This window comes from Lycium ferocissimum, chromosome 8, assembly GCF_029784015.1.
Source record: "Lycium ferocissimum isolate CSIRO_LF1 chromosome 8, AGI_CSIRO_Lferr_CH_V1, whole genome shotgun sequence".
Lineage (NCBI taxonomy): Eukaryota > Viridiplantae > Streptophyta > Magnoliopsida > Solanales > Solanaceae > Lycium > Lycium ferocissimum.
This window is the reverse complement of record NC_081349.1, coordinates 42488478-42514035: the sequence shown is the minus strand read 5'-3', so window position 1 is coordinate 42514035 and position 25558 is coordinate 42488478. Positions and strand designations below refer to the sequence as shown.

Here is a 25558-nt window from a genome sequence, read left to right as displayed (position 1 = left end):
CTTTTCCTCCTCCATCTCAATGATTTTGAACATATTTTTGCAAACGTTATTTAATATAAATATATGACACATGAAATTCTTTTAGTACAGTATTATCAATTGGTTGATTAATATGATAAAGTCCTTGATTAAGTTTTGAAACTTGTAATATCAATTGATTCATTAATATGATAAGGTTCTTGATTAAGTTTTAGAACTTGTTATCATGACGGGGATCATGATAATGAGAGTCACGTTTGGCTGCGATGGCAATAGCAGCAAGAAGAGTTGGTCTCAGGTTCCATGCCAAGTGCAGATGGCTTAATGACTTCAAATATTTTGGCCACAACTATCTTCCCTTCTTCCTTTTTACTATGGCCACAATTTCAGCCTCCCCACTATTTTCCTACGTTACATTGGACCTAACTCAACTCTCAAATTCTTAGCAATTTAGAGAAACATCTAACCAAGTCCCTTTAAACCTCAAACTTTTGGATAAACTTTATATAACCAATCAAAATTCTCTGGCCTCCAAATGTCCCAAGATTTGGGGGGTGCCCAATTGGGACAAAATTTCTCAACAACGCTACTAATAAAAATACTACAGCCACAATGGCCAATGGCAACAATAATGATGCAGTAAATTAACAAAAAACACTAGCAGTAAATTAATAAATAACACTAGCAATGACAAAAATAAAGTCAATAGTTCAAGTATTTCTCCAACATTATTGATAGCAAGTCGTACTGCTCATTTCACTTTTTTTCTTCTTTTTTCCTTCTATTAGTCTCAAAATTTTTTTCAGTTATGGCTTTTTCTTAATTATCACAGGGAAAATGTAGTTCCTTATTATGTATGGATCAAATTATTCTAATTTTGTATCAATTACAATTTAATTCAGCTGTTATTTTCAATATACCACTGCCTCGGTCTTCATATAAAGTTGACTTAAAAAGATGAACCACAAGTAGAGAAAATGAGAGGGAGAAAGTGGTGGCAAGCTCAATAGTGATAGTTACTCTGCACACACTGATAATACAGACCGACCACATGGACAATGGCTTATTTATTCAGTGCTCAATACTTTTTTCCTGGACATTAACGAAGTGCACTATTATGGGATACTCTAAAATCCCTATCGAGCACATGTATGTCCCATCTACAAACATTCCAAGGGCCAAATGCAAGCTTTAAGGGAACGTCCCGGATCATCAAGACACATCAAATTATCATGGTAACCATGCAACAACCTACTATAGAATAAAAAACAAGCAACGCAACTTAGGCAGACAAGAAGCGACTCATCCATGAGCGGAAGCGGGACCAAGCTTGCTCGACAGCAGCATCTTCTACATCAGGCATCCCCATCTTTTGCCTCCTCTCAACACCCTCCGGCGACTTGTTCATGAACGCATGTCCAGCCTTTGGATAGAAGTAAACCTCATGTGGAACTCCTGATTTCTTCAGTTTTTCCTCTAGAGCTTTTGCAGTCTACAAACAATAACAAAGATAGGTTTGACTTCTATCACAAGAACTATATGTTTTTATATTTATACGTCCAAATTACTCCCTCCGTTCCATAGTAAGTGGTGTTTTTTGTTTATGCACACCCCTTAAGAAATTGCTCTCTCCTAGAAAATTATGAGTGTTTTTACGAACATACCCCTAATTAATGCCTAGAAAAAAAAAAACTACTTAATGATTCTTGATTATAAATAAGGGTAAGTTTGGAAGAACAAGACCAATTTCTTCTTGAAATCCTAAAACACCACTTATTTTGAAACAAAATGAAAAGCCTAAAATACCAGTTATTATGGAACGGAGGGAGTATGCATCTTCATTACATGAGCAAAATAAATGATCAGCCCAAGATGCTCAATACCACATTCGTTGCTCTATAGCTGTTCAACAAATACTTCAGGAAGGACCCCTTTCATTTGTTTACAGTCTGTCTTCTATTGTCCCGATCATTCCTTTTCCATGTTACATCAACCAATGAAGATATGGATATTCTTAAAACCCAAGACTTTAACCTTATTTGAGTTTTCATTTTCTCCTTCCTTTTTTATTTATTTACTTTTTTATCGGTGGATCTTGAAGAACCTATGTGAAATCAAAAGCAATTCAGAACTCATATTTAAACAAAAGCCACAACCCTTATACAGATGTCTGTGTGTACTACAATTACATCATATGTTGCTCGGATACATGAACGTATCTTGAGTCGGATTCGTCATCCCATAGATCTTACAATTCAAAGATATGGATAAGAGTATGAGTATAGGTGTTACGATACAGCCAATAGATGAATATTATGAGATATATAAGTATATACTTTTGACGATAAATTGAAGTTATCCAATCAACCTATACTTCTTGGCTATAGGTGTAGTCACAGCACCCAAGTTAGGCGTACAAAATCCAGTATGGATCCCACACCCAAGTCATTTTGGATCGACAAAAGTGCAGCAAGGATTTTGAAGAATCTAAGCAACATAGAATAATCTATATCTATAGCGTGTTGCAATAACATGTTCGATGACGTATACCATTAGCCGCCAAGTCGCCAACCCCTTTCAATAACCCCACAAAGAATTGCAGAAACTAAATGTTCATTCAGCATGAGCCACGGTAACAGCACCAGCCAAAGAGGGCCAAGGAAAGTGGAATGACCAAATAGTTGAAAATGCACAATGGCACATCATAACCATGTTCCATGATCATGACACGAAAACAGGAACATGCATATCACAGAAGCCAAGTAGCACGAACCACAGTAAGCTAAAAAACCCTTTTAGGAGGAAATGTACCTTTACATCTGAAAATCCAACAACAGCATCCTCTTCACCAAAATGAGCCTGCACAGGTGCCGTAGCATTAACAGGATCAGCAAGCTCCGGTGGAGGAACCCCATAAAAGGCTACAACAGCATCTAACCCTGGGACCAAAACAGAACTTGCAATGGCAAGAGCACCACCCATGCAGTATCCAGTAACACCAACCTAATACCACACATTTGTAAATCATAAGTTCTCGCATGAAAAATATCAGTTAAACAATGCTGACAACTCTATCATGTCCACAAAGATCATCAAGTGTATAATGAGGTCAAAAAAACAAAAAAATTAAGCATTACTTGATGAATCAACACATTGCATGCTCTAGAGTAAGCAGTTCGATGGGAGTGAACAAGACTTTGCTATATGTATGGTGAGAAGATGACCTTGGATCTTTTTTTTTCTTTTAAGCTTTAATAACTTAAAGAAACCCCAAGGAAACCTAAAATATGATTTACAACATCTCATGACTAAAATCAGTGCATCATTTGCCAAAGTTTTCGAGTATGAGTGGATTTCAAAAAGAACAACTAAGGGAGAAAAGTGGAAAGGAGAAACGCATTAACTTCTCATCTTTTGTTAGATTAGAGGAGACAAGTTGCCTTACGGATATTTAACATTAATACTGCTAAAACTAATTTATTATCTCGTAATGCATGTCTCTACTATGGAATTACAAAAGTTACATCAGAATCTCCTTGCTTCAAGCAGCTACTTATCATCTCTCACAACCCCCTAACCTCCAAATTTCCATACAGTCAATGCTCTAATGGCAAGTGTTCTATAGTTATAGAAATGAATGTCCTATAATTGACAGCATCCCATGACTGAAGTGTCTTGAGTTTGTCGTTTTTTCCATCCCAAAAGTGATATTGATAATAACTAGCAAGTATAACAAGCTCAAATAACCAATATTGACAAGACTGAGCTATACTTGCCAAAGAATTCGCTAAAAAAATTTCCTAGATACGTGGCTCTGCCATTTAATGCTAACAATCAGTACTGGCATAACGGAGATACTTTTTTGTCATAACTGTGGTGTATGTGCCAACTTGTATGCACCTCGACTAATTCCATGGGGCACCTACTACCTCCACAAGCACAGGCACTAGGTAACTCTATCCACCAAGGCTCAGACATATGGGAAGAGATCACCAAGTACTTTTTGCCTCCATTGTGAATCGAACATGAAAGCTCATGGTTCTCAACTCGCTTCATTGACCACTAGATCACACCCGTCATAATGGAGATACTTTTTCTTTGATAAGTAAAGTTCATTAGAAGTTAAATAGTTAATTATTCTGCGAAAGAAGGAGAAAACCAAAAATAGCAAAAAGGCCCATTTATGTGCCGAAGACTCTTGGCCTTTCATGCAAGATTCCACTAAAAGCCCGCCTCACCTTATTATATAACAGAAAGCAGGAACATGGTTGAACATGGAGATTCAAGCTGAAAATGTTATTCATCGAAGATGAGGTAAACCAGCTTTGAAGAAACTAAAGCACCGCTTACATCAAACTCAGATTTTAAATAGCTCATATTTCTTTTATAATCCACTTATGCAGACAAACGTCTAATATTTAAGTCGAAAAGGGTGGAGGGGTTTAGGGTTTTGTTCATATTTCTCTTATAATCCAATTAGACTTTTGAAGATTGAAGCTAAAGGATCAGGGTCATTCGGCATATTCAAGAGACACCACAATAAAGAGATTGACATGCTTGAGAGAAAGATGGTATGAGAGGAACGGGTTTCACATGAAAGTGGAAGCATCTGGAAGAGAGGAAAATAATATTTGGTGGATTTCAATAAAACAAACAAGAGAACAAATAAGTAGGTTCCAGCGTTACATGGCAGTCCCTTCAAGCTCCCAGCTCCGTATGATTCATTAGTAAGGAATCTAGAATTTAATTTATTTTAGGTAACGTTAAGGATCCTGATTTATTTAGCAAATTCTCTCATAAAATATGCATTGTCTAATTTAGTTAGAAAGAGAAGTCGTACCATCATGTGGAATATGGTGGGTATACTTTAGGTTGATAGGTGACACAGTAAAATAGGTTCTAAGAAATTGCTGAGCCTCATTCAAAAGAAATTGAAGGACAATTAACAAGACCTTCCTCTGAAAGTATTTGATATCACGTTGACATAGGTCATACAAGGAATGACACAGATTACTTTGGATGAAAGGATTATATGTAAATCTGTAGTCCGATGTTGCAAAAACACCAAACCGCTTACTAGAAGCATTTGTTATGAAGTTTCACAGGTGAACACCAAAATATATGATCAAATAAGCCACTTCTTCGTTGCTTTTTAAGTCACCATTGGGATGTTTCCTTGTAAATGTTCAAGGATAATGAGACGCTAGAACTAGAAGATGGTGTGGCTAAATGATTAATGAAGTGGGAGGCCTAGAAGACCAAGATTCAAATCCCAACAGAGACAAAAATAATAGGTGATTTTTCCGATCTGCGTAACCGATACATGTACTGATGGAAGTAGCAGGTACTCGGTGAGTTAGTCAAGATGTGCTCAAGTGGCTTGGACACCACCGTTATCGAAAAAAATATAAGAATAGCCTGAAGATAAGATTTAGTACAAGAATTCTACCGATAGAACCTCAGCGTACCCACATCAGATCATTTCAATTGACAATACCTATTTCCTTTCTCTTTCTGATTAAATTTAAGTTGAAAATGCAATTAGATAACATTCCAGCACACAGTTAACTAATACTTATATTAATTAAGAGACCAGTCCTTTTTTATAATGTAATTAAGAGACCAATCTACGTTTCAACTCTCTGCAACAAAGGAGAACTATAATCTTGTCTCCTCGTTTCATTTTCAGAAACATTAAGTCTCAACCAATAGTTCAGCTGCTCCGGACAAGATTCTAAATGCAGTCTATATAATTAGTCAAACTTTATACTCTAAAACATCCATAAATTTGATGTCTGAGAAATTAATAGGTGCATGAACCAATAGCTTCAAGTTGAACCATCTTGGTTGATGAAATTGACTGTAGTATAACGCCACGCACCTTGTTGGAACCGTTTGACTTCAACCAATTAACTGAAGCCTGAATATCTTTGACAGCCCCTTGCCAATCAAGACCATCCATCAGATGTTGTGCTTCTGCAACATCTAGCCCAACTTTTCCACGATACAAGCTGAAATCACAAAGTAAAAGAAATACATCAACAGTCAGCTACATCGTGAGAGATATGATGTTCATCAACTTGAAGTTCATTAAAAGGGGTCTTACTCAGGGATAAGTGCCTTATAGCCAGAATCAAATTGAGAAATTTTCTCAGCATGGTTTTTTATCTCAAAATCAACACCCCACCACTCCTGAAGCACAACTATTCCAGGGGCATCATCTTTTCCAATTACATATGCATCAAATGTCTGCATGATAAGATCCCTCAAAAGAATCAGTAAGAAGAAGAAAGAATACGTCCCACTCTACTGGTCAGGCTAAGTTACAACTCGCATCTCCAGTTGAGGCCTTCTAGTACGCGAAGAGAAAGTGAGACAGATATACAGCAGCTTAGAACAAAAAGACATCCAAGACATCTCGAACACCATTACACGGAAGAGCTCTTTTAAAGTGATTAATCAATCAACTATGCCTCAATCCCAAATTAGTTGCAATCAATAATATGAATCCTATGATATAACTCCACTCTATTCAATTCAATCTTACATGAACTTGTTTAATCACAACCAATAATTATCCAAACACCAAGCACGCCAAATGTTTGTTCTTCCATCTTTCAGAAACTAAATCAGAATTTTTTATCAAAATCAACACTTCTCTACGAAAATTGCACACTATCCCATTAATCCAATTTTTTTTAAAAAAAAAAAAAAACAATTCTTTATATTCCAAGTCGCCTGATTTTTCTCTCCCCTTCGCGCTCCATGTAAGAAAATTGAAAGGTCATCAGTCAATCAATCTACTACACCTCAATCCTAAGCTAAGTAAGATTTATCAAGAAAATAGGTGAATCTCTTTCTCAGAAAAAAAAAAATAAGTATAAATGTTTTCTCAAAAAATATTAAGGGCCCGTTTGGCCATGGATAATTTCACTTTTTTCCTGAATTTATTCCGAACACATGCTTGGACATAGAATTGTTACAATTTTCCGAAAGTGGAAAAACTTCAAATACCTGTTTTCACATTTTTCACAACAAATCACTCACAAAAATTCAACATTTTTCCAAATTTATATTCATGTCCAAACACAACTCCATTTTCCAATACCAGTTTTCAACTTTTTCCCAAATACTAGTACTTTTCTTTTTTCAAATTTCACACTTTTTTTTTTGTCCAAACGCCCACTAAGTGAATCTCAAAATCTCCATTCCACTATTGGGTCCATTTTCCAATACCAAAATTTCACAGAGGGAGACAAATATCTAAAACTTGTTTCAAACCACACATTTCAAAAAGTCTTCCTTTATTTCTTAAACTGCGTGTCAAGTCAAACTAAGACAATCTTTTTCGAGACGGAGGGAGAATCTCGTTTCGATGCTTAAAAGTAAAGCAATTGGATAAATGGAAAATGAAAGAAATACTCCCTCCATTTTAATTTACGTGAACTCATTTGACTGGACACGATATTTAAGAAAGAAGCAAAGCTTTTAAAACTTGTGATTCAAAATAAGCCTTAAAAATTTGTGTGACCGTAAATCATTCATAAAGTGTGAATTTATTTTCAAATTAGGAAAGAGCACATTCATTTTAATACGGACTAAAAAAAAATAGATTCAAACAAATTGAAACAGAGGGAATAGTACTTACAGTGTCATCTCTTTGAATCTGGACTTTTTTGAAGGGAGTAGTAGCAGCAGATGTAGCCATTGCACGAACCTGAAAGAGACGATTCGAGAGTGTTGTAGTGTGTGTAGGTTTGACAATGAAAAGGCTACTTGAGAATAGTCTAGTACAAGTCCGTATCATCCCTTCCACTAACTTCACTTGTTCAACGCTTCAAGGGATTAATTTATTTTAGCCCCAGCACATATGACATGGACAAATAGCCACTTTTATCAAGCTTTTAATGACTACTCCCTCCGGCCCAAAAAAAATCTTAATTTGACTTGATATAAATTTAAAAAAAAAAAAATTGAAAATATATAATTTAAAATAAATCTTAGTTATTTGTATGGTTATAAATTATATCATAAATTTAAATTATTTTAAATATAAAAAGGTGCTAATTTTTTTGAGACAGATTAACAATAGGAAAGAAGATAATCTTTTTGGGACGGAGGGAGTACCATTTAAAATTATTCAATGTTATGCTATTTCTTAATATAAAAAATTAATTTAGACAAAAATATTTTTGATTAAAATACAATTTTAGTTTGATCTACTAAAGTTCAAAATTTTTACATGTGACACTCCAAACCGGATGCGTTGGAGTTGGAAAAAATTATGGATATTCAAATACTCTCTCCGGTTTATTTTACTTGGTTCTTACTTGTTCATTTTCAAATCAAGAGAAATTTGTTATTACAATACTACCCTTATTATTAAATAACTATATAAAATATGAGTAGTCAAATTTCCATTTTCAATACATAATTAATTAAGTTAATTTAGTAAAATAAATTCCTAATAAATATTTTGTTAAAAGGTGTGTCAAGTCAACATGGGCCAAGTAAGCTGAAACGAGGGAAATATGCAATTCAAACGAAAAATTCATAGAGTTCATGAAATTTGAATTGTTCCTTCTCGAACTCTAAAATAGTGTCGCAGTTTCATTTGTATAAGTATGAACTCCAAGACATTGTTAAAAGGAGTTTCCCTTTTATAAATTTAAAAAACTTCAAAGATTTTGTGCTTGAGTTTCTCATACAATTACACAATAATACTGATTAAATCTCAGCAGCACAATAGATTTCACATAGGTTTTTTCCCATGAATATATTTATGTGGATTCATGAATCAATAATTGAGTACTAAAGAAATAATCACTGAATTTGTGGTTCTACAACTGAGAATTCAAGGAAAGAATTATCGAATTTGTAGCTCCACAACTAAGAACTTAAGAATTTTTGTACAGAAATTCTACAACTGAGGACGCAAGGAAAAAGTTAAGGAGTTTGTGATTCTACGTTGTTTCCAAACACGTGCAAAAGTATACACGACAAGTAATAGAGTGATATCGATATCGTCCCACATAAACATATGCTTGCTTAACTATTAAATAAATACTTAATTAGTGATTTTCCCAGAAGTCTTTGAGTCGTTGCACTGTTATGCTAAAAACAATGCCAAAGCTTCACAACACATTCAAAACTCGTTTGAAACTCATCGAAATCTAACTAAAATCACTACTAAAAAATGTTTATTTTCCCACCGATTTCCTCCTGAAAAATGTTCAGTTCCTATAAACCACTGAATGTCGGTGGAAAAAACCTAAATAGTAGTGTTTTCACATGGAAAAATTAGAAAGTTTCCCATCGTTTCAGTGGGAACCTATTTCTCACCATGCGTTTTCTCAGTGAGCTGGTTCGGTGCAAATGAGGTGGGAAAATCATGTCTTATAGAACAAATTCCCACTGAATGTCAATGGGAAAAACCTCAGTTTTTAGTAGTGTACTTGAAGACTAGTCCAAAATCGTCATACAAACCTATTAGAACTCTCAAATCATGAATCTGAGCCTGTTGACCAATGAGTGTTATACCTGGTATTGATAAATTAGTCCTAACTTAGTGAGATATATGAATTTGGAGGTCGATTCGAAGTTGTTTTAGGGTGAAATTCCATATATGAATCCCTTAAAAAATGTTGCATCTCGAAAATTTTCGTGTCGTTTGCGTTGTGAGTTAACTAACGTAAGCTCGGAGAGGTCATGGAACCCTTATAAGATTAAGGAATACTCTTAACAAGTGTTAAGAAGTGTCTAAAGATTCCAGGATCAAGCAAATCGAAGAAAATAAGTTTGTCGAAAATTTGAAAAAATTTGGCTGAATTTTGGACAGAAATTTTGAGTCAACTTTAGAGAGGTATATCTCCTAGAATACGAGGAGTTACGGAATCCATAACCTATGTAAACGGAAGTTCAGCGAGTCTTCTTTCTAATGCAACAAACCGTTCGTCGATATCACACCGGAGTAGAAAGTTATAGACGTTTCAAAATTGGCCATCAGAAGCTTCTTCGCGAACGCGAGCCAAGGCCTCGCGAACGCGAAGGGTAATTATTAAGTCGGTGGAAATTGACCTTCTACCCTATAAATACCTATCCCCACTCATTCTTACACCTAAAAATGTCTAGAAACTTCAGGGATCACTCTCCCAACATTCAATATTATTAAAACCAAGAAAATCATAAGGAGGTTATGTAATCTAGGCTCGGGAAGCTCGTGACAACATCGTATTATCGTGATTATTGTGAAGCAAGGTGAAAGATGGCGGGATATTGGGTTTGAAGCCATCAAGGACCAATTGAAAGTTAATAAGGTAAGATCTTTCCTCTATAATTATGAATTGAGTTAATCCGAAGTTATATTCGCTAGACTATCGTGTAATACATCAAATTGGACAAAAGGTGAAACAAGTCTTGTATGAAATACCATATTGAGGTAATGGGAATGTTGATTATATGTGATTGCTGTATATGTTGAAGTGAGTTGCTTTTGGAGGATTTTAATGGTTTAAAGTGAAGGAAAAACATAGTATAAAGGTTGTAGTTTGATATGTTGATGTTGTTGGCTTATGGATTGATTTTTGAAGGAAGTTAGGACGATTTGTATATGTTTGTCATGTAGTATCTTGATTATGTTATTGTTGATATTGTTAGTGATGTTTGGGAGTTGTTTTGGAATTTGGAGGAAGTAGATAATGTAGGGGAAATCTTTGCTCAAATTTCGTTAGCTTACTTAATAGCTTGGTTTGACCTCATAAGCATTTCACCGAATTAACCTTGGTGCGAATTATCTTGAATGTAGATTTGCAAATTCTGAAGGATAAGCGTTAAGTAGTCAAGGAGATGAAAAATTATGTTAAGGCTAACCCTTTCTTTCTTAAGGCATGATTCCGTTGTAGTGAACCTACACACGATATCCATAATATTCTTATTCCTAAAAATGCTAGAAACTCATGATTCTCAAGGTTCTTATGATATTATTGATAAGTGTTCTCCATGATGATGATGATTCCATTTTTAGAGATACCAAAGCTTATAGTTTTTGATGTCATTATGATATTATTGAGCTTGTTTCATGATTATTGATGTTATTCATTATTGTTGATCTCACCTTATAGTAATTGTTCTTTCAAGGTGAGATATAGTGATGATTATGATTCCATAATGATAATCGGAGGTTACCGACCTTCCGTCATTCTGATAGACTTATAGCTTTTATTGGGATCTCATGCATGCTTTATATATATGTATGTATTTTCTCACACCGAGCCGCGTTATAATCTGCTGGGGACGGCACCTATTGTGCACACCACTGCAGTGGTCAGGTTATGATGATACCCCGGACATGGGATGCCCCGGATGCGGGATGATATAATATATGGACCGGGCTGTACGTTCCGTAGCACTAACATTTATGGATCGGGCTGCATGTTCCGCAACACTAACACTTATATTATATATGTATGAAAATGTTTTTTTTTTTAAAAGCTAAGCATGCATGATATCCTCTTTAAGAGGCAATTAGATGCATAAGTTACTTCTCCTATCTCATGTTCCTTCCATACTTTCATTATGTTGTTATTCATGCCTTACATACTCGTAAGACATTATTCGTCGACGTCTTTTTGTTTGGGGAAGCAGTTGCGTTCATGCGGCTGTGTAGACAGAGACGATTCGGACTCATAGGCTAACTTCTCACAGGGTACAAGAGCAGCTCCACTTGTTCGAGAGTTGCGATTCATTGGTATGATCCTTTGTGTACAAATGGGCGCGGCGGAATACTGTCCCGTCCTTATTATGTTATGTACTACAGTAGAGGCTCGTAGACTGTTATGCACAGTTAGATGTTCTATGACCTTCTCGGTCCTTATTTTGTTGTATACTTGGTTTCAACTTGATGACGCTTATGTATATCTTTTGGGCTGTTGTCCCTTACCGCTGACGATATTTATAAGTTAGCAAGATGGCCCACTCAAGTATGATTATATGATGAGATGCATGTATGTTTTGTGGTGCTCGGTAGGCTAGCTCCTGGTAACTCGATTTTGGAGAAAAAAACTAGGTTTTGACCTGGGGGCTCGGGGTTGACTTTTTAGTCTGAGTTGATCTATATATCAATATAAGTTGCCTTGAATCCCACTCAACTTAAAAACTGCTTAATATAAGCCAAAACCAAGAAGTTGCTCAACCCCAATTTATTTTATTTTTTTGGCTTAAAAGCCATTTTGGTTTGACCAACAACTTTACTCTTTTATTCCCTTATATTTTCTGTTAATTCCAACACTACCCTTACTTCTAAAAACCCTTTAAGCACTTTTATCCAAACACGTAACTGCTTTTTTTTTTTAACCCCTCCCCCCCAGGAGCTCCCTCCTTGCTCCCTTGGTGACTCAAACTCGCAACCTTCGGGTTGAAAGTGGAGGGCGCTTACCATCTGAGCAACTCTCTCTTGTCAAATACGTAACTGCTTATTTATATTTCAGCACTTAAAAAGTACTTTAAGCACTTATGTATAAAAGCCACTTTTTTTTCAGCTAATCCAAACGGGCTCTAAATGTGTTTTTCTTAAAAGTGCTTTTAGGCAAAACTACTTTTTTTAGCTTCTGAAAAATAACTTCTACTTCTTTCCAAAAACACTTTTTTTTCCCCAAAAACTTGGCCAAATACCCCACTTTTTTAAAATAACCTCTTTTGTAGAAAAATAAACTTTCTACTTATAAGCACTTTTAAATTACGAAACACATAAATAAATAAATACTTATTAGTACAGGCTTGTCCAAATACTTTCTAAATAACAAGGCTTGAGGAATTATTTTGAAAAAAAAAAAAAAATTCCTCAATGCTATAGCATTCAAGTTTTTAGTTTTTTATAGCATTCAAGTTTTTAGTTTTTAAGTGACAGCATAAATTTGGGTAAGTACAACTTTCAACAACAACAGTTCAAAAAATGGCAAAAACACTGGCATGCAATAACTTAGCCCCGAGTATCCTGACACATACAAAGTTCAAGAAACATCAGATGTTTTTCCAAATCGATGAGACAAATATATTTAAACAAAATTATCAACACCCAAAAAAACGCAGACACCTCTCCATTCCATTTCCGACATGTCAATAGAGACAAAGACTGATTAAAAAAAAAAAAAGGAACCTAATCAACACAAAGACAAATGAAAGAGAGCTCACCGAGCAACATTGGAGAACAATCAATTTGGAAATTAGAGAATGCATCAATTTTGCAGAGAGAATTAGTAACAGAGTAGTAAAAGAACATAAGTCTAAACAAAGAAGGAAAAGTGTTTTGGGGGAATATGAGTGAAAATGGCAGAGGAAAACAGTTGTTCCCCACACAGATTAAAAAGTAAACATGTGTTCCCAAAATAGTAAAATTGAAGGGTAATATTTAGTTGCAAAATACAGGTGTCCATAGTAGAAACGCAAAGAAATTCAATCACCCAATAACATATGTCCAAGTTGAAAGTACACTTTTTTTTTTTAAACTTCAAGTTGATAGTACACTTCGCGTTAATGCAGTTCGTCCCTGTTTAGGGTACTATTTATGTAGCTTAGAAATTCAATCACCGTTGACAGTACACTTTTTTTTTTTTTTTTTTTACTTCAAGTTGACAGTACACTTTTTTTTTTTTGTACAAATATTTGTAGCTGTGTTGGTCCCATCCAACTCCCACTTCTATATATTTTAATATATATATATATATATATAATTATTATTATAAATATATTAGTAATAGTAATGCTTTTCGTGGATAGAGTTAAACTGATTTTTTAAAGTCTTACTAAGAACACAGCTCAAATCCCGAGATTCTGCATGAAACGCAACCCCTTCACCTCACACCCGGAAAACATTTCCCGCTTAGTAGTATATAAAATCTACATTTCTCTTTCCCTCATCAATATTCATACACAAAAATACTTTACTACCATATACGTATCAAACAAGAAAATAAAAGATTTTCTCCAAGCAACTTGGTAACCGTTTTCTTGGAAATGAATAATAATTTGCCGCCGTCATCATTGGAGGAACGCCTCCTTTACTTGGCAATGGCTACGTCGGAGCAACGTTGGAGTTACTTGGCAGTGCAGTTGCCTGACCAGTTGATAGAGTTTTTACGTGATGAGAATATTCGTGGAGAGGTCCTTCTTCATCTCAAAAATTTCATCATGAAACAGGCAAGTGCGCCAACTTAAAGTAGTTAAATCGAAAACAAAGCGATATACATATGTTTTGTTATGCCCCATTGACTAGTTCAATTGCGAACAAGTTGGCCTGTGTATTTATGTGTGTAATTTTAGTGATTTGTTTGAGTTTAAATGCATGTTGATGTAGTAGTATATTGTAGTAGCAAGTTTTTTAAGTAATCAACTAAGGGTGTGTTTGGTACGACGGTAGATGTTTTCCAAGAACAATTTTGCTTGGAAATTAAGTGAATTTCTATAATATTTGTGAAGAGGTTATTCTTATTCATCTCAACAATGTCATCAAGAAAGCAAGCCAACTGTTTATTTTGAGTTCTGAATCAATCGTCACCGTTCAATTAAAGTATTAAATCGAAAACAAAGATATATATGTTCTGTAAGAATGCCGCCATTGATTAGTTCAATTGCGAACAAGTTGGCCTGTGTATATGTATTTCTGTAATTTTAGTGATTTTGTTTGAGTTTAAATGTATGTTGATGAATCTTTATATGATATTGTAGCTAGTTTTTTAATCAACTAAAAGTAGTCAAGTTATTCAGTACCACTGCGTCAACTACTATTATGTGGAAATGAGCAGAAACTAAGGGTGTGTTTGGTATGACGAAAAGTGTTGGTGTGTTTGGTATGACGAAAAGTGTTTTCCACGAAAAATGTTATCCGCTCAGCAAATAAGTGATTTTCCTATTCATTTTCTTGTGTTTGGTATGCAAGTTGAAAATGTAACTTCAATAGCATTTGCAATTTTGCATATATCTAAAGCAAAACAATATGAGGTTTTTGAATGAATTTGGAGTGCAACTTTTGGTGGTGGGTAAGTGGGGTGTGGTGGACTGGTGGGATTGGGGGGGGTTGAAGGGGTTGGGTGTGGTGGGGTAGGCAGGTATGTGGGTGGGTGGATAGTGCAGGGGTGGGTTGGTGTGTTTTTATTGATTTGAAAAATGCTTTCCCTCAAATTTATAAGGAAAACATTTTCTCCTATTTTGAGGAAAATGTTTTCCTATTTTCCGTCATACCAAACACACCCTATATGTATGTTGATATATCTTTATATCATATTGTTGCAAGTTCTTTCATACTCAATTTATTCAGGCATTGCAGAGCACCACTGCATCAACTTACTATTATGTGGAAATAAGTAGAAACACAGTAAATATACATAGTTTTTACAATTTTGTCAACTTTATGTAGGTCCAAGTAGAACACACTGTGGGATCCTGATTTTTCTTTAAGATAAAGAACAGATTGGCTTAGCTTCTTCCTCATTTCTATGGTTAATTTGATACTTACAAAATAAAGCATAATAAATTAACGGTGAAGAATAAGGTTAACTTTAATGCAGCTCATCTTGATAAATGATAAGGTCACTATCTTTTTTCTGACCGTGGTAAATTTATGGTGACAATTCTGAGATGTTAAATTCTTTTTTATTTTTTTAGAGGGGAGAAAATCGCGTTAATCTTGCTTTGCAGTTGTGGAGCTCCTATCAAACAGCCTCTATACTTTTACTGGTATACCTCTTTTAATTTTTGTCAATTTCTTTGTCAACTAAATTTTCAGACATTTTGAATTTTCTACCTTGAGGTCTGCTTGTGCAGGAGAAGCACCTGTGAACTAGACGTTTATTTATTTGTTTTCCTATTCTAAGTAATATTGATATCAAACGTAACACAGAAACTGAATTATGCAAAGTGAACTCAATTACATAAATAGATGTTATTTAGCTTGATATTTAAGTTTACTTATCAAATGAAAGTTTTTAGGACAGTTGTTTTATTATTTTGCGGATGTTCTTGGTAAGAAGAAATCTATTCACTTTGCGCATGGCAATGCTTAACAGCAATGCAAAAGTAGAACTTCTTGAATCATATTTCTGTTTTGAGAGATGGTTCAGCTGGATATCTGCTTTATAGCTTGCTACTGTTTGACAAAAATGGCCAATTACTGTTGTATTCAATAAAGGGAGATGTAAAATAAATTGATAGTTTGATTTAATCTTTGCATTCTTTGAACTGTATTTACTCCTGTTATATTCCCTTTTCAGGGAAGTTATCAGTTCTTCACTAGAAATAACTTATGTGCATTTTATTGCCAAACTCTGAGATTTTTTAGAACAACACTTTTTTTTAGAATTTTACGATTTAGTTCACCTTTATATGTTATTATGCTCATGATATTCGTTCGAGTTGCTTTATTGTAAGTTAACTCGTTGGTTGTATCTCGGTTAGTTTTTCAAAATAGTTTTTCTGGGATGTGTGAAATTGAATATAGAAATGATTTTAAGATCCATACGTTCCGGTCATACAGCCAGAACAGTAATTTTTCATGAGATTTATAAGCCGTAGGATTTGAGATAGATTGAAGATGGTTGCAATGAGCCTTGCACATTGAAATTAAGATTTGAAAATGATATGGTTTGTCCAAAAACATGATTTCATGTCAATGAATCCATATGGAGCTGTAATCTTCAGGCAGGGAGCAGGAGAAATCAGCAATTAGCTTATGACAGACCTGATGGCCTTTTTTTTTTTTTTTGAAGCTTATGACTGTTGTAGTTCTTTCACACAAAATCTGTTGCTTCCCAATTTTGGTTTGACTTGCTCAAGACAAGCCATATACATCCAATGTTATTGCAAAAGATGTAGATGGACGAGGAGCTCTAAATTGCTACGAGTTTGTGACATTTAACTTTTCTCTTCACTTTAGGAAGTATTAGCAGTGCACTCAAAGGCTTAATTTTTCTCTTTACTTCAGGAAGTATTAGCAGTGCACACGAAGGCTTAACTTTTCTCTTTACTTCAGGAAATAACAGCAGTGCACCGGAGTTTTTTAACCTTGACATTCACCACGGCGGAATCCACTCGAGTTTGTAATGCTCTTGCTGTACTTCAGGTGAATATATCCTATTATACCGCTGTACTTGTCCTTACGGGTTTGCATATACCTTGGTTTGGCATGTATCGTCAACTTTACATCTTGTTCATGCATTTTATATTTACATGTTTGCTATCAAAAAAACTGTAAAAGATTTACTCTACAAAAATAATCATGCTTTCAACATCATCTTCTTCCTGCACTTGTTTCAAACCTTGTTTGACTAGAATGTGCTCTATCCAAGATTAGAATCATACCTAAGTTATTACAGTCTGAATGTTGTCTTTCTTTCTCGTGGTCTCATGATTTTTCAAGGTTAAGATAATAAGAGGTTATAGCACCTCATGTGTGCATGAGAGAGAATATTTGATGACCATAACCTACGAAAACGAAACAAGAGCATTTCAAGGTCCTAGGCCTTTGTCCCCTTGAAATGTCTATAAAACACTGAAGCACCAGCATAGATGCAAAAAGCAGTTTATTCTTCTTCGCGGATACATCATATCACAATCATTATAATTAGATGACGGCACTAGAAAAATGATTCGCAAGCTGCTTTAATATCTTCATAGCAACTTCAGTTCTATGGATACTTCTAGTGTGATATTTACAGAGTGTCATCAGGAAAGGTATAACTCATTAAATAATTGATTTTGAAGTAACGTCGATGCAGTGCAATGCTTGGCAATCTATTGCTAGTTGCAGTAAATTGGTTTAAAATGCAGATGAAGGGAAAAAAAAAAAATCAGAATATAGCCTGTATACAGGATATTTGTGCATGGCTATATGGAAATTGTGCACACAATATATAATTTTCACAAAGTGAAATTTTCTTACTAAATACGTAGATGATTCTGTATCAAGAGGATGAAGGTCCTAAAATGGATTTGATGTTACCATATTGTAGTTTACTATTTCACCACCATGCTCCTCTTTCGTGATATGTAACAACCATTCTTTTATGGCTATACGAGTGCAGTGTATGGCCTCTCACCCAGAAGCAAGATGGGGGCTCATCAAAGGTAGCGTGATTCTTCAATGCTTCACACAAATGAATTTTATGCCAAATCTTTGTCAATCTACAAAAAGTGAGTACATTAGTACAGATACAAATGAGCATGCACATATCTATCAAAACAACAGATTTCAACTTGATAGATTTTCAATTGACGAGTTTAGTTTTACCTTTCCATTGACCTAAGTATTACTACAGTACTACAGTTCTATTGGCTTTTCTTGGCATATCAAAATACGTACCAATAGTACCAAGTGCAGTTCTTTTTCATAAGTCAGTTTTATCTATGTTATTCTTTTATGGTTGTAAGTCAGTCCTTAATCTATGCCTGTACGTGTTGTTTTTTTAAAATACAAAAGTTCGACAGTTCCAAGGTTTCTGATTCTAATGTAGTCCAAACATGAACTGTAAATGTTCACACTATACCTGCAAAAATATTTGCTAAGAAGCATTGACTATCTGTTGATTTAGTTATCCTCAAACATTTGACTTTTATGCACTTTATCAACATGGTTCATCCTCTTCCTTCTATCCTCCTGATTGTCTTCGTGGATTGTGATAGGGCACAAGTAAAGAAATCATAGACTGATTGCAGAGTGAACTGGAAATTGTTCTTGGCTCCTGTTATTTCAGAAGTAGTTTATTCTTCTAATACTTTATTTTTATGCAGCATACATACCGTTTTATGTTGACCCACTTCTTAGAATTCAAACAAATGAGAACCGTGATCATGCATCTGTGAGGCTTAGCAGCTTGGATCTTGTTGGTGCCCTAGCAAAGGTGATAATATAACTTAAAACAAATTTGCACATGTTCTCTCCCTAGTTCTCATTACATTGCTTTCACTTATTGATTTTTCAATATTCTTCAACTTGGACCAGATGTTAAGTAATAAAACTTAACAACGTAGTGTATTCTAGCTTGAATAACTGAACTGCATTGATATTACTTCGAAAACAATTCTTCTCTCAGAAACTTAGAAGCTATTTTACTGCAGATAATTGTCCCTTAAATGCAACAGAAGGATGAGTTCTTCAATTCCCTTATACTCACAGCAAACTTATAGATGCATTAAGATCGGTTTCATGTATGAAAATCAAGCCATGACTCCTCTCCACTTCTGTTGTGAAAGTCCATAGTTGCATGCAAGTAAATTCCTTCTACATTCTAATCTGCATAATACTTATCAAAATACAAATCTGATTTCCTGAAAAGACTCACTTTAATGTATGGTAATGTGACCCTTGATCTTACGTTTCTGTGTAGTTATCCTAAGAAGTACTAATACGATGTTCTGAATTCACTTTCTTTGCAGTTTGATGATCCACAAGGGCCAGAAATTCTAAACTTTTTTCTAGGTTCAGGACTAGTTCTTTCGTGCCTGCACTGCATGGGGGATGGTGATACACTGACTGGGAAGGTTAGGCCTGCCTACAATTTCATCTTTTGCAAACATATTTCATTTTCATCTTCTATGAGAGTGTTATTCCGATATAACAATAGATATACACGTGATTTTATGATCAGAAATGCCTATACTGTGCTCAACACTATACATGTAGTTCATATGAAAACATTTTGAATTCTGGAGTAAATTAAATGAATTTATGAGAATGAAGGACCACACATCAAGAGGAAAGTCAGAGGAGGGGTTTTGCCAAGAAGGCCCTTCCAGAGGAAAAATAATACATAGGACTTGGCGTAAGTTGGTTTATTTTGGAATGAACCTTTCGCCGAATCCCCTTTTCTTGCTCTTTGCATTCTTCTAGTTTTCTCATGTAAAATTCCAGCAACTTGAGTCAATGTGTATCTTCCACTATTTCTCATTGATTCCTCATTTCTTTCGAGCTTTGTTAACCACGGTGTATTTGTATTACTGTGCATGTCTTTGAACTATTTAGGACATCACCTCTTTGTTATCAGGTTGCCTTCTAACTCTTACTCTATTGTTTGGTCATTAAGTCATCACTCCTGTCATGTTTGTTAGCAATCGGCACCCACTCGCTCCAAATCTTTCTTTATTTCAAATCATATATAATTTATTTTAGTTTGTCGAGCAGTCAAATACATATCTCATTTGAATGTGAGCCATGATAAGCATACTTTGCTTTGCAAACTTTTCTACTTTGTCAACTTTTGTTCTGAATTACTATATTGCTTTCTGCTGATAAGGACCGATTTTATCTTCTTTGGGTCCTATAAATGAAACGAGTGTTATGTCTGTGCAGGCTACAACGCTCATAGTTATGAATATCTTGATGCAAGAGGCAGGGCTGAACTATTGTTGTGATTCACCTGAACGTGTTCAGTTACTGGTACAAGTCTTGCGTCAAATGGTAGAAAAACTTACTGGAAACCCCTCTTTACAGACGCTAAAATATGTTGTTCAATGCTATTACTGTCTTTCAGGAAAATCCAAGTTAAGCGGGTAAGCTCTTTTTGTTCCTGCTGCTCTGGTTTCATAATATTGGTGGTTTCGTCTCGAATTATCCATTAATATTTTATGTGAATTACTGTTTGATCTCCCTTCATAATGCAGGGTATTAAATGCTTTGAGAGACAATTTTCCTCGACAGCTAACTGACACCACTTTTCGCAACCTTTTTAGTGTGAGTCCATCAGCTTCTTTCTTCAACAACTAACAACATGATGCAATAATTCATATTACTTCCATGGGCTCACCGTTATAATTATTTATTTTCACCTTTGCCTTTGCAGCGAGATCCAGAGATGCAAGATATGATGGAGGATATATTGTTGGGAAGATGAGTGAAGCATTGACTAGCATGTACAGATAGCAACATACCTCAAAATTCTTCGGAACGAATTCAACCAACTTGCTTTGGAGAATCCATTCCCTATATACTTGTAAAGAGCTTTCTTGGGTAACTGAAATCAAGCTGCTACCATATTTGAATGTTGTAATGTGTAAAGCTTGAAACTTGTAGATCTTAAACTAGGAGTAATAGTTTTCCCTTGGTAGTATGCTAAGTACAATTTTGCTACTGTAGTATATGTAAAGGTTTTGAGTATGAACTTCCAACTAGGCTAACTGCTTGCTGAATGAAGATTCTCCTTTTACTTTGCTTTCCACATTTGGCTTTTGATTCCTTAGCGTGAATTAGAGAATAAATAGTCACAATAGATTTGATGATTTACTTAACATGGCACATCAGAACCAGGTTTTTTGCCTCTTGTATATACTTCAAGCTGCTCTGCCCTTGTTTTTTGTTTTACAAACTTATAAATTCAAATTTTGTACTTTTGAGTCCATATACTTGGGATCCATCAATTTGTGAAATAAAAAGAAACCTCACACTTGAGAATTTTCAATATTGGAGTCATTGTTTATTCTGAATTTGAGATGCAGTGCGAGTCAACGTTTGGGTTTGCATTGTGAAGTAGCCTTCTTTCCATCTTTCTTTATGTTTGGTTTTGGCGAAAATATAATTGATGAGTGAGGGGAAGCAAAATAAAGATAAAATGACAAACAATGCAACCACACCAAATTGATCGACACATAAAATAGGACTTTTCATCCTATGGATTTGACGATGGGATGCGATATAATAAAATTTAAATAACATTAAAACAAATATTGTAAAATGCCAATAAATCAACCCAGACAATAATAATATATACACAATAATAAAACACATTTTTGGAATATAATTTTTTATAATTGAAAATTTTATATATCAGGGAAAGTTATTCACAATATGCTTAGTTCTACTACCATTCAACTGTATCCTTTTATTGTCTACTTAGACACAATATTGCAATATTATGATCTTCTTGTTCGAATTAATATTTTCCACATTTTAAAATAAAATTGAGATATTTAAATGATTTTTATAATTTAAAAATGGGTTAAGGGGTCTTATGTCCAAAATTGGATTGTTTTACTTTTTTCGGAAACATGGGCATATAGTTTGATGATCCTATTGTCCAAAAAAGTTCAAAAATTATTTTAGTCGAGCTTTTCTACAAATTTAATAACTATTTGAGAAATTGAGCCCTAGAATTCATGGAGTTTGAATAGTTCCTTCTCAAACTTCAAGATAGTGTCACGGAGTGCCGTTTGTATAAGTTCGAACTTCAGATATTGTTATGGAGTTTCCCTTTTATAAATTTGAACTCCAAATATTGTGCTTGAGTTTCTCATACAATTGGACAATAATTTTGGTTAAATCTCAAAAGCACAATAACTTTCAGATAGGTTTTGCACATATACATATTTCTGCGGATTCATCGATATACAATTGAGAATTAAAGAAATAATTTGAGTTCGTGGTTCTTCAACCGAGAATTCAAGGAAAGAGTTATCGATTTTGTGGTTTTACAACTGAGAACGATTGTAGTGTAGAGATTTTACAACTGAGAAATACATACTTTTGGATAGAAGTCTTTGAATATGTAAATATACAATTAACAAGGTGGACACAACTTTAGGTTAGCGAGTTCATTTGAACCGATACTTTTCATGTAGAGGATAAATTTATGTGTAACATTCTATTAAAATTGTAATAAATAATAAATAGGAGCTCATAATTTAATCATAGATGAGTTCATTTTTTTGCACGGATCGTCCTTATTGGGGTTTGTTCATTTTTTTTTTCACGGATCGTCCTTATTGGGGGGTGGTCTTTAATTTTTACCCCTCAAATTGTTGGTCCTTAATCATTGTCCTTCGCTTAAAAAAGTGGCTGAAAATACCCTGAGGTTCTGGGTTCGAACTCCCGCTCAGTCAAAAAAAAAAATCGCAAGACAAGGCTTCGCGAAAAGTCTGCCTTATAAAAAAATTAGCAAGGCATGGGTTTATCTTAAGTCATTTTTTTTTTTACTCTGAATTCTACAAAGTTAGGCTCCCGAATAGGCCTAATTTTGCTACGAAACTCTGCCTTGCGATTTTCCTTTTGATTGAGCTGAGATTCGAACCCAGAACCTCGAGATATTTTAGGCGAAGGACAAAAATTAAAGACCAGCAATTTGAGGGGCAAAAATTAAAGACTACCCCGAATAAGGGAAATCGTGCAAATTGCCCGAATGAGTTCAATGTTAGTCTTAAAGGTTGAACCCATAAAGCTAAAATCCTAGATCCACCTCTAATTGTTAATGTATCTGATAAAAAGGTACTGTCGGTAAGCACTTTTTTGTTAAAATAATCTATAAAGCTATTTATAAGAAATTATAAATTTTAAGTAACTTTTACATTAAAGAAAGTGTGAATGACGGAGAAAAACTAGTAAGATAATTAAAAATTGGGGAAATTTTAATAATATACAATCCAACATAAAATATTATATCCACGTAGCCATATTTTTTATTTACACCGCATATCCAATTCTTTTTGCAACAGAGTTTATACACATGATATACAGTATTATACAAAATTAGACACTTACTGTAGACAATGTATCAACCTTGTATAAAAGTGTATAATAATGTATAAGACGTGTTTATAGACACTTTTATCTTTGGTTTACAATATTATACAAACTTATACAAGAGGTGTTTATACATAAGAGGTGTTTATACACATTTCTATCCTTTGTATAAAAGTGTATAATAATGTATAATCCGTGTTTATACACACTTTACCAGGTCGTATTTGCTAAGACCGGATCAAATTAAACTCAAGATCAATGACGGGATAAATCGAAATAAAGATGAAGTTTGGTGGTTTATGGGTGGAGATCCGGTAGTACATGGTGGTTCGATGGTGTAATGATGGATCTGGATAGCTCAACGACGAAGCTGAAAAACGAGCTTCTCAGATGGTGCTTTAATGTTGGTGAGAAAGAAAGGCAGAGGATGGAGGAGAAGATGAAGGCGAGTTGGACTCCGGCGGCTAAAGGATGTAAAAGAGAATTATAGGCTAAATCGGGTAATTATCCTAATTAACACAGAGCGTAAAAATCCCTTAAAGATTATGTTTTAGGAGGAAAATCTTCGAAAATTTGCAAAAGAGCTTGACCAAAACTCAAGGCTCAAGTGCTTATAAGTTGTAGATAAAACCAAGTCATATGTTTTTTATCGAATATTTTACTAATACTTATAAGCACTTTTATATTACCAAATGGAGAAAACAACATAAATAGTCCCTTAATTATGGGAGCAGGTCTAAAATGGTCCCTTAAATATACACTTACCTATTTTAGTCCTTTAACTATCCAAAAACTTAACAAATCTGGTCTCCGTCTATTTTTCTTGAAGTATCTTGTGGAAAAAAGCTCTAACCTCAACGTTTAAACATGATATTCCCGAGAGAAAGGAGATACAAGCCCTAGTTTTATTCAATGGAGGAAAACAGAGGCCGGAGACCATTTGGTGGAATTAAAGATGAAAATAAAGTTGAAATCGAGAAACATAAAGCGAGGATGGCTGGAGCAGAAGAAAATTGATATGGCGAAAAAGGTTGTTGACAGATATAGGCTTGATCCTGATTATAAATTGTTGCACAATTGCGTATCCGATCTTTTCACGAACTACTTGAAGTTGGATAGGTGAACACTTCCATCAAAATGATGTCCTTCTTTAGATTCATCTTTTGATAGGCGAACACTTTCATGTGAGACCGTTGTAAGGAAGGTTTTTCCAAAGAAATCGTAATACGACGAAACTAAAGATGCACATTATGCGTACAAAGTGAGGGATTGACTAAGGAAGCAAGTTCTCGTTCCTTTACATAGGTAGGGTTGCATCAGTTGCTATGAAAATGTACAAAGACAAGTTGTTGAAACATGATGGAGAGAGGTTTAGAGAATATCTTGAGAAAGTGAAACAGAGGAAGGCTAAGATTTATGCTAGTGCATTACTACCACATCAGATAGTCGAAGCGTCAAACGACACCGATGACGGGGCCAAGTTGTGGAGTTGCAATGCAAGAAAATGGTGGATGACTTGTTCAAGTAGGGGATTATGTACGTTGTTTGTATATGTCACACCCCTACCAGGAGTATGACGGGCTCCGACCCGTAGGCCGGGAACCACCTGACTTATCCGTTACTTTGAACATTATAAACCATAGCTCGAAAAGAACACTGCGCGCGAGAAAAAGGCCAACATAGGAATATCCGATCATTCGGCACATATGTACATATGCGGACCGACAAGGTCGCCACAACACGACGTATATCATAAAAGCGGCAAGGCTAACGATAAAGTATCAAGAGCTCAAAATAAGGCCGACAAGTGCCACCAATATATTATACCATAATATGAACGGTGGAGCTACAAAACATCTAAGCCGTACACACGCGTCTACGAGCCCCTACATGGAATATAAATGATCATAAGGACAATACCAAATAAGCGCGACTCGAAGAAAGTGGAGTGCTCCCGAGAATCCGCCGATAGAAGACCTACGGGTCGATCCCTCTCCCTGCCTACTGCGGGCATGAGCGCGGCGTCACGAAAAAGGGACATCGGTATGAATAATGTCCGAGTATGTAAGGCATGAATAATAACAT

The 25558-nt window shown here is 35.0% G+C and overlaps 2 protein-coding genes across 2 annotated transcripts; one reads left to right on the top strand and one right to left on the bottom strand.

The window, feature by feature from the left end:
- Window positions 1-963: 963 nt before the first annotated feature.
- On the bottom strand, window positions 964-7846 carry LOC132068518 (uncharacterized). The gene is made up of 5 exons (XM_059462131.1): window positions 7628-7846; window positions 6086-6228; window positions 5861-5990; window positions 2791-2982; window positions 964-1471 (listed from the first exon to the last, which is right to left on the bottom strand). Exons 1-5 carry the CDS (start codon window positions 7784-7786, stop codon window positions 1262-1264), a joined length of 834 nt encoding a protein of 277 aa, XP_059318114.1. The 5' UTR covers window positions 7787-7846; the 3' UTR covers window positions 964-1261.
- Window positions 7847-13989: 6143 nt separating this feature from the next.
- Window positions 13990-20855, top strand: LOC132066382 (uncharacterized). Its single transcript, XM_059459703.1, has 10 exons — window positions 13990-14172; window positions 15290-15346; window positions 15637-15708; window positions 17000-17089; window positions 18649-18655; window positions 18757-18866; window positions 19402-19506; window positions 20315-20514; window positions 20626-20695; window positions 20805-20855. Exons 1-10 carry the CDS (start codon window positions 13990-13992, stop codon window positions 20853-20855), a joined length of 945 nt encoding a protein of 314 aa, XP_059315686.1.
- The last annotated feature ends 4703 nt before the right edge of the window (window positions 20856-25558 follow it).

What these genes read in the sequence shown, in the direction of transcription:
- LOC132068518 (XM_059462131.1), bottom strand. Translation starts at nt 7,786, where the DNA reads ATGATACGGACTTGTACTAGACTATTCTCAAGTAGCCTTTTCATTGTC. An exon ending in TATAAGGCACTTATCCCTGA is followed by an intron (nt 5,991 to 6,085) that starts GTAAGACCCCTT and finishes TTGTGATTTCAG; the next exon opens with CTTGTATCGTGGAAAAGTTG. An exon ending in TTGGATTTTCAGATGTAAAG is followed by an intron (nt 1,472 to 2,790) that starts GTACATTTCCTC and finishes TATTGTTTGTAG; the next exon opens with ACTGCAAAAGCTCTAGAGGA.
- LOC132066382 (XM_059459703.1), top strand. Translation starts at nt 13,990, where the DNA reads ATGAATAATAATTTGCCGCCGTCATCATTGGAGGAACGCCTCCTTTAC. An exon ending in CAGCCTCTATACTTTTACTG is followed by an intron (nt 15,709 to 16,999) that starts GTATACCTCTTT and finishes TCTTTACTTCAG; the next exon opens with GAAATAACAGCAGTGCACCG. An exon ending in CTTTTCGCAACCTTTTTAGT is followed by an intron (nt 20,696 to 20,804) that starts GTGAGTCCATCA and finishes TTGCCTTTGCAG; the next exon opens with CGAGATCCAGAGATGCAAGA.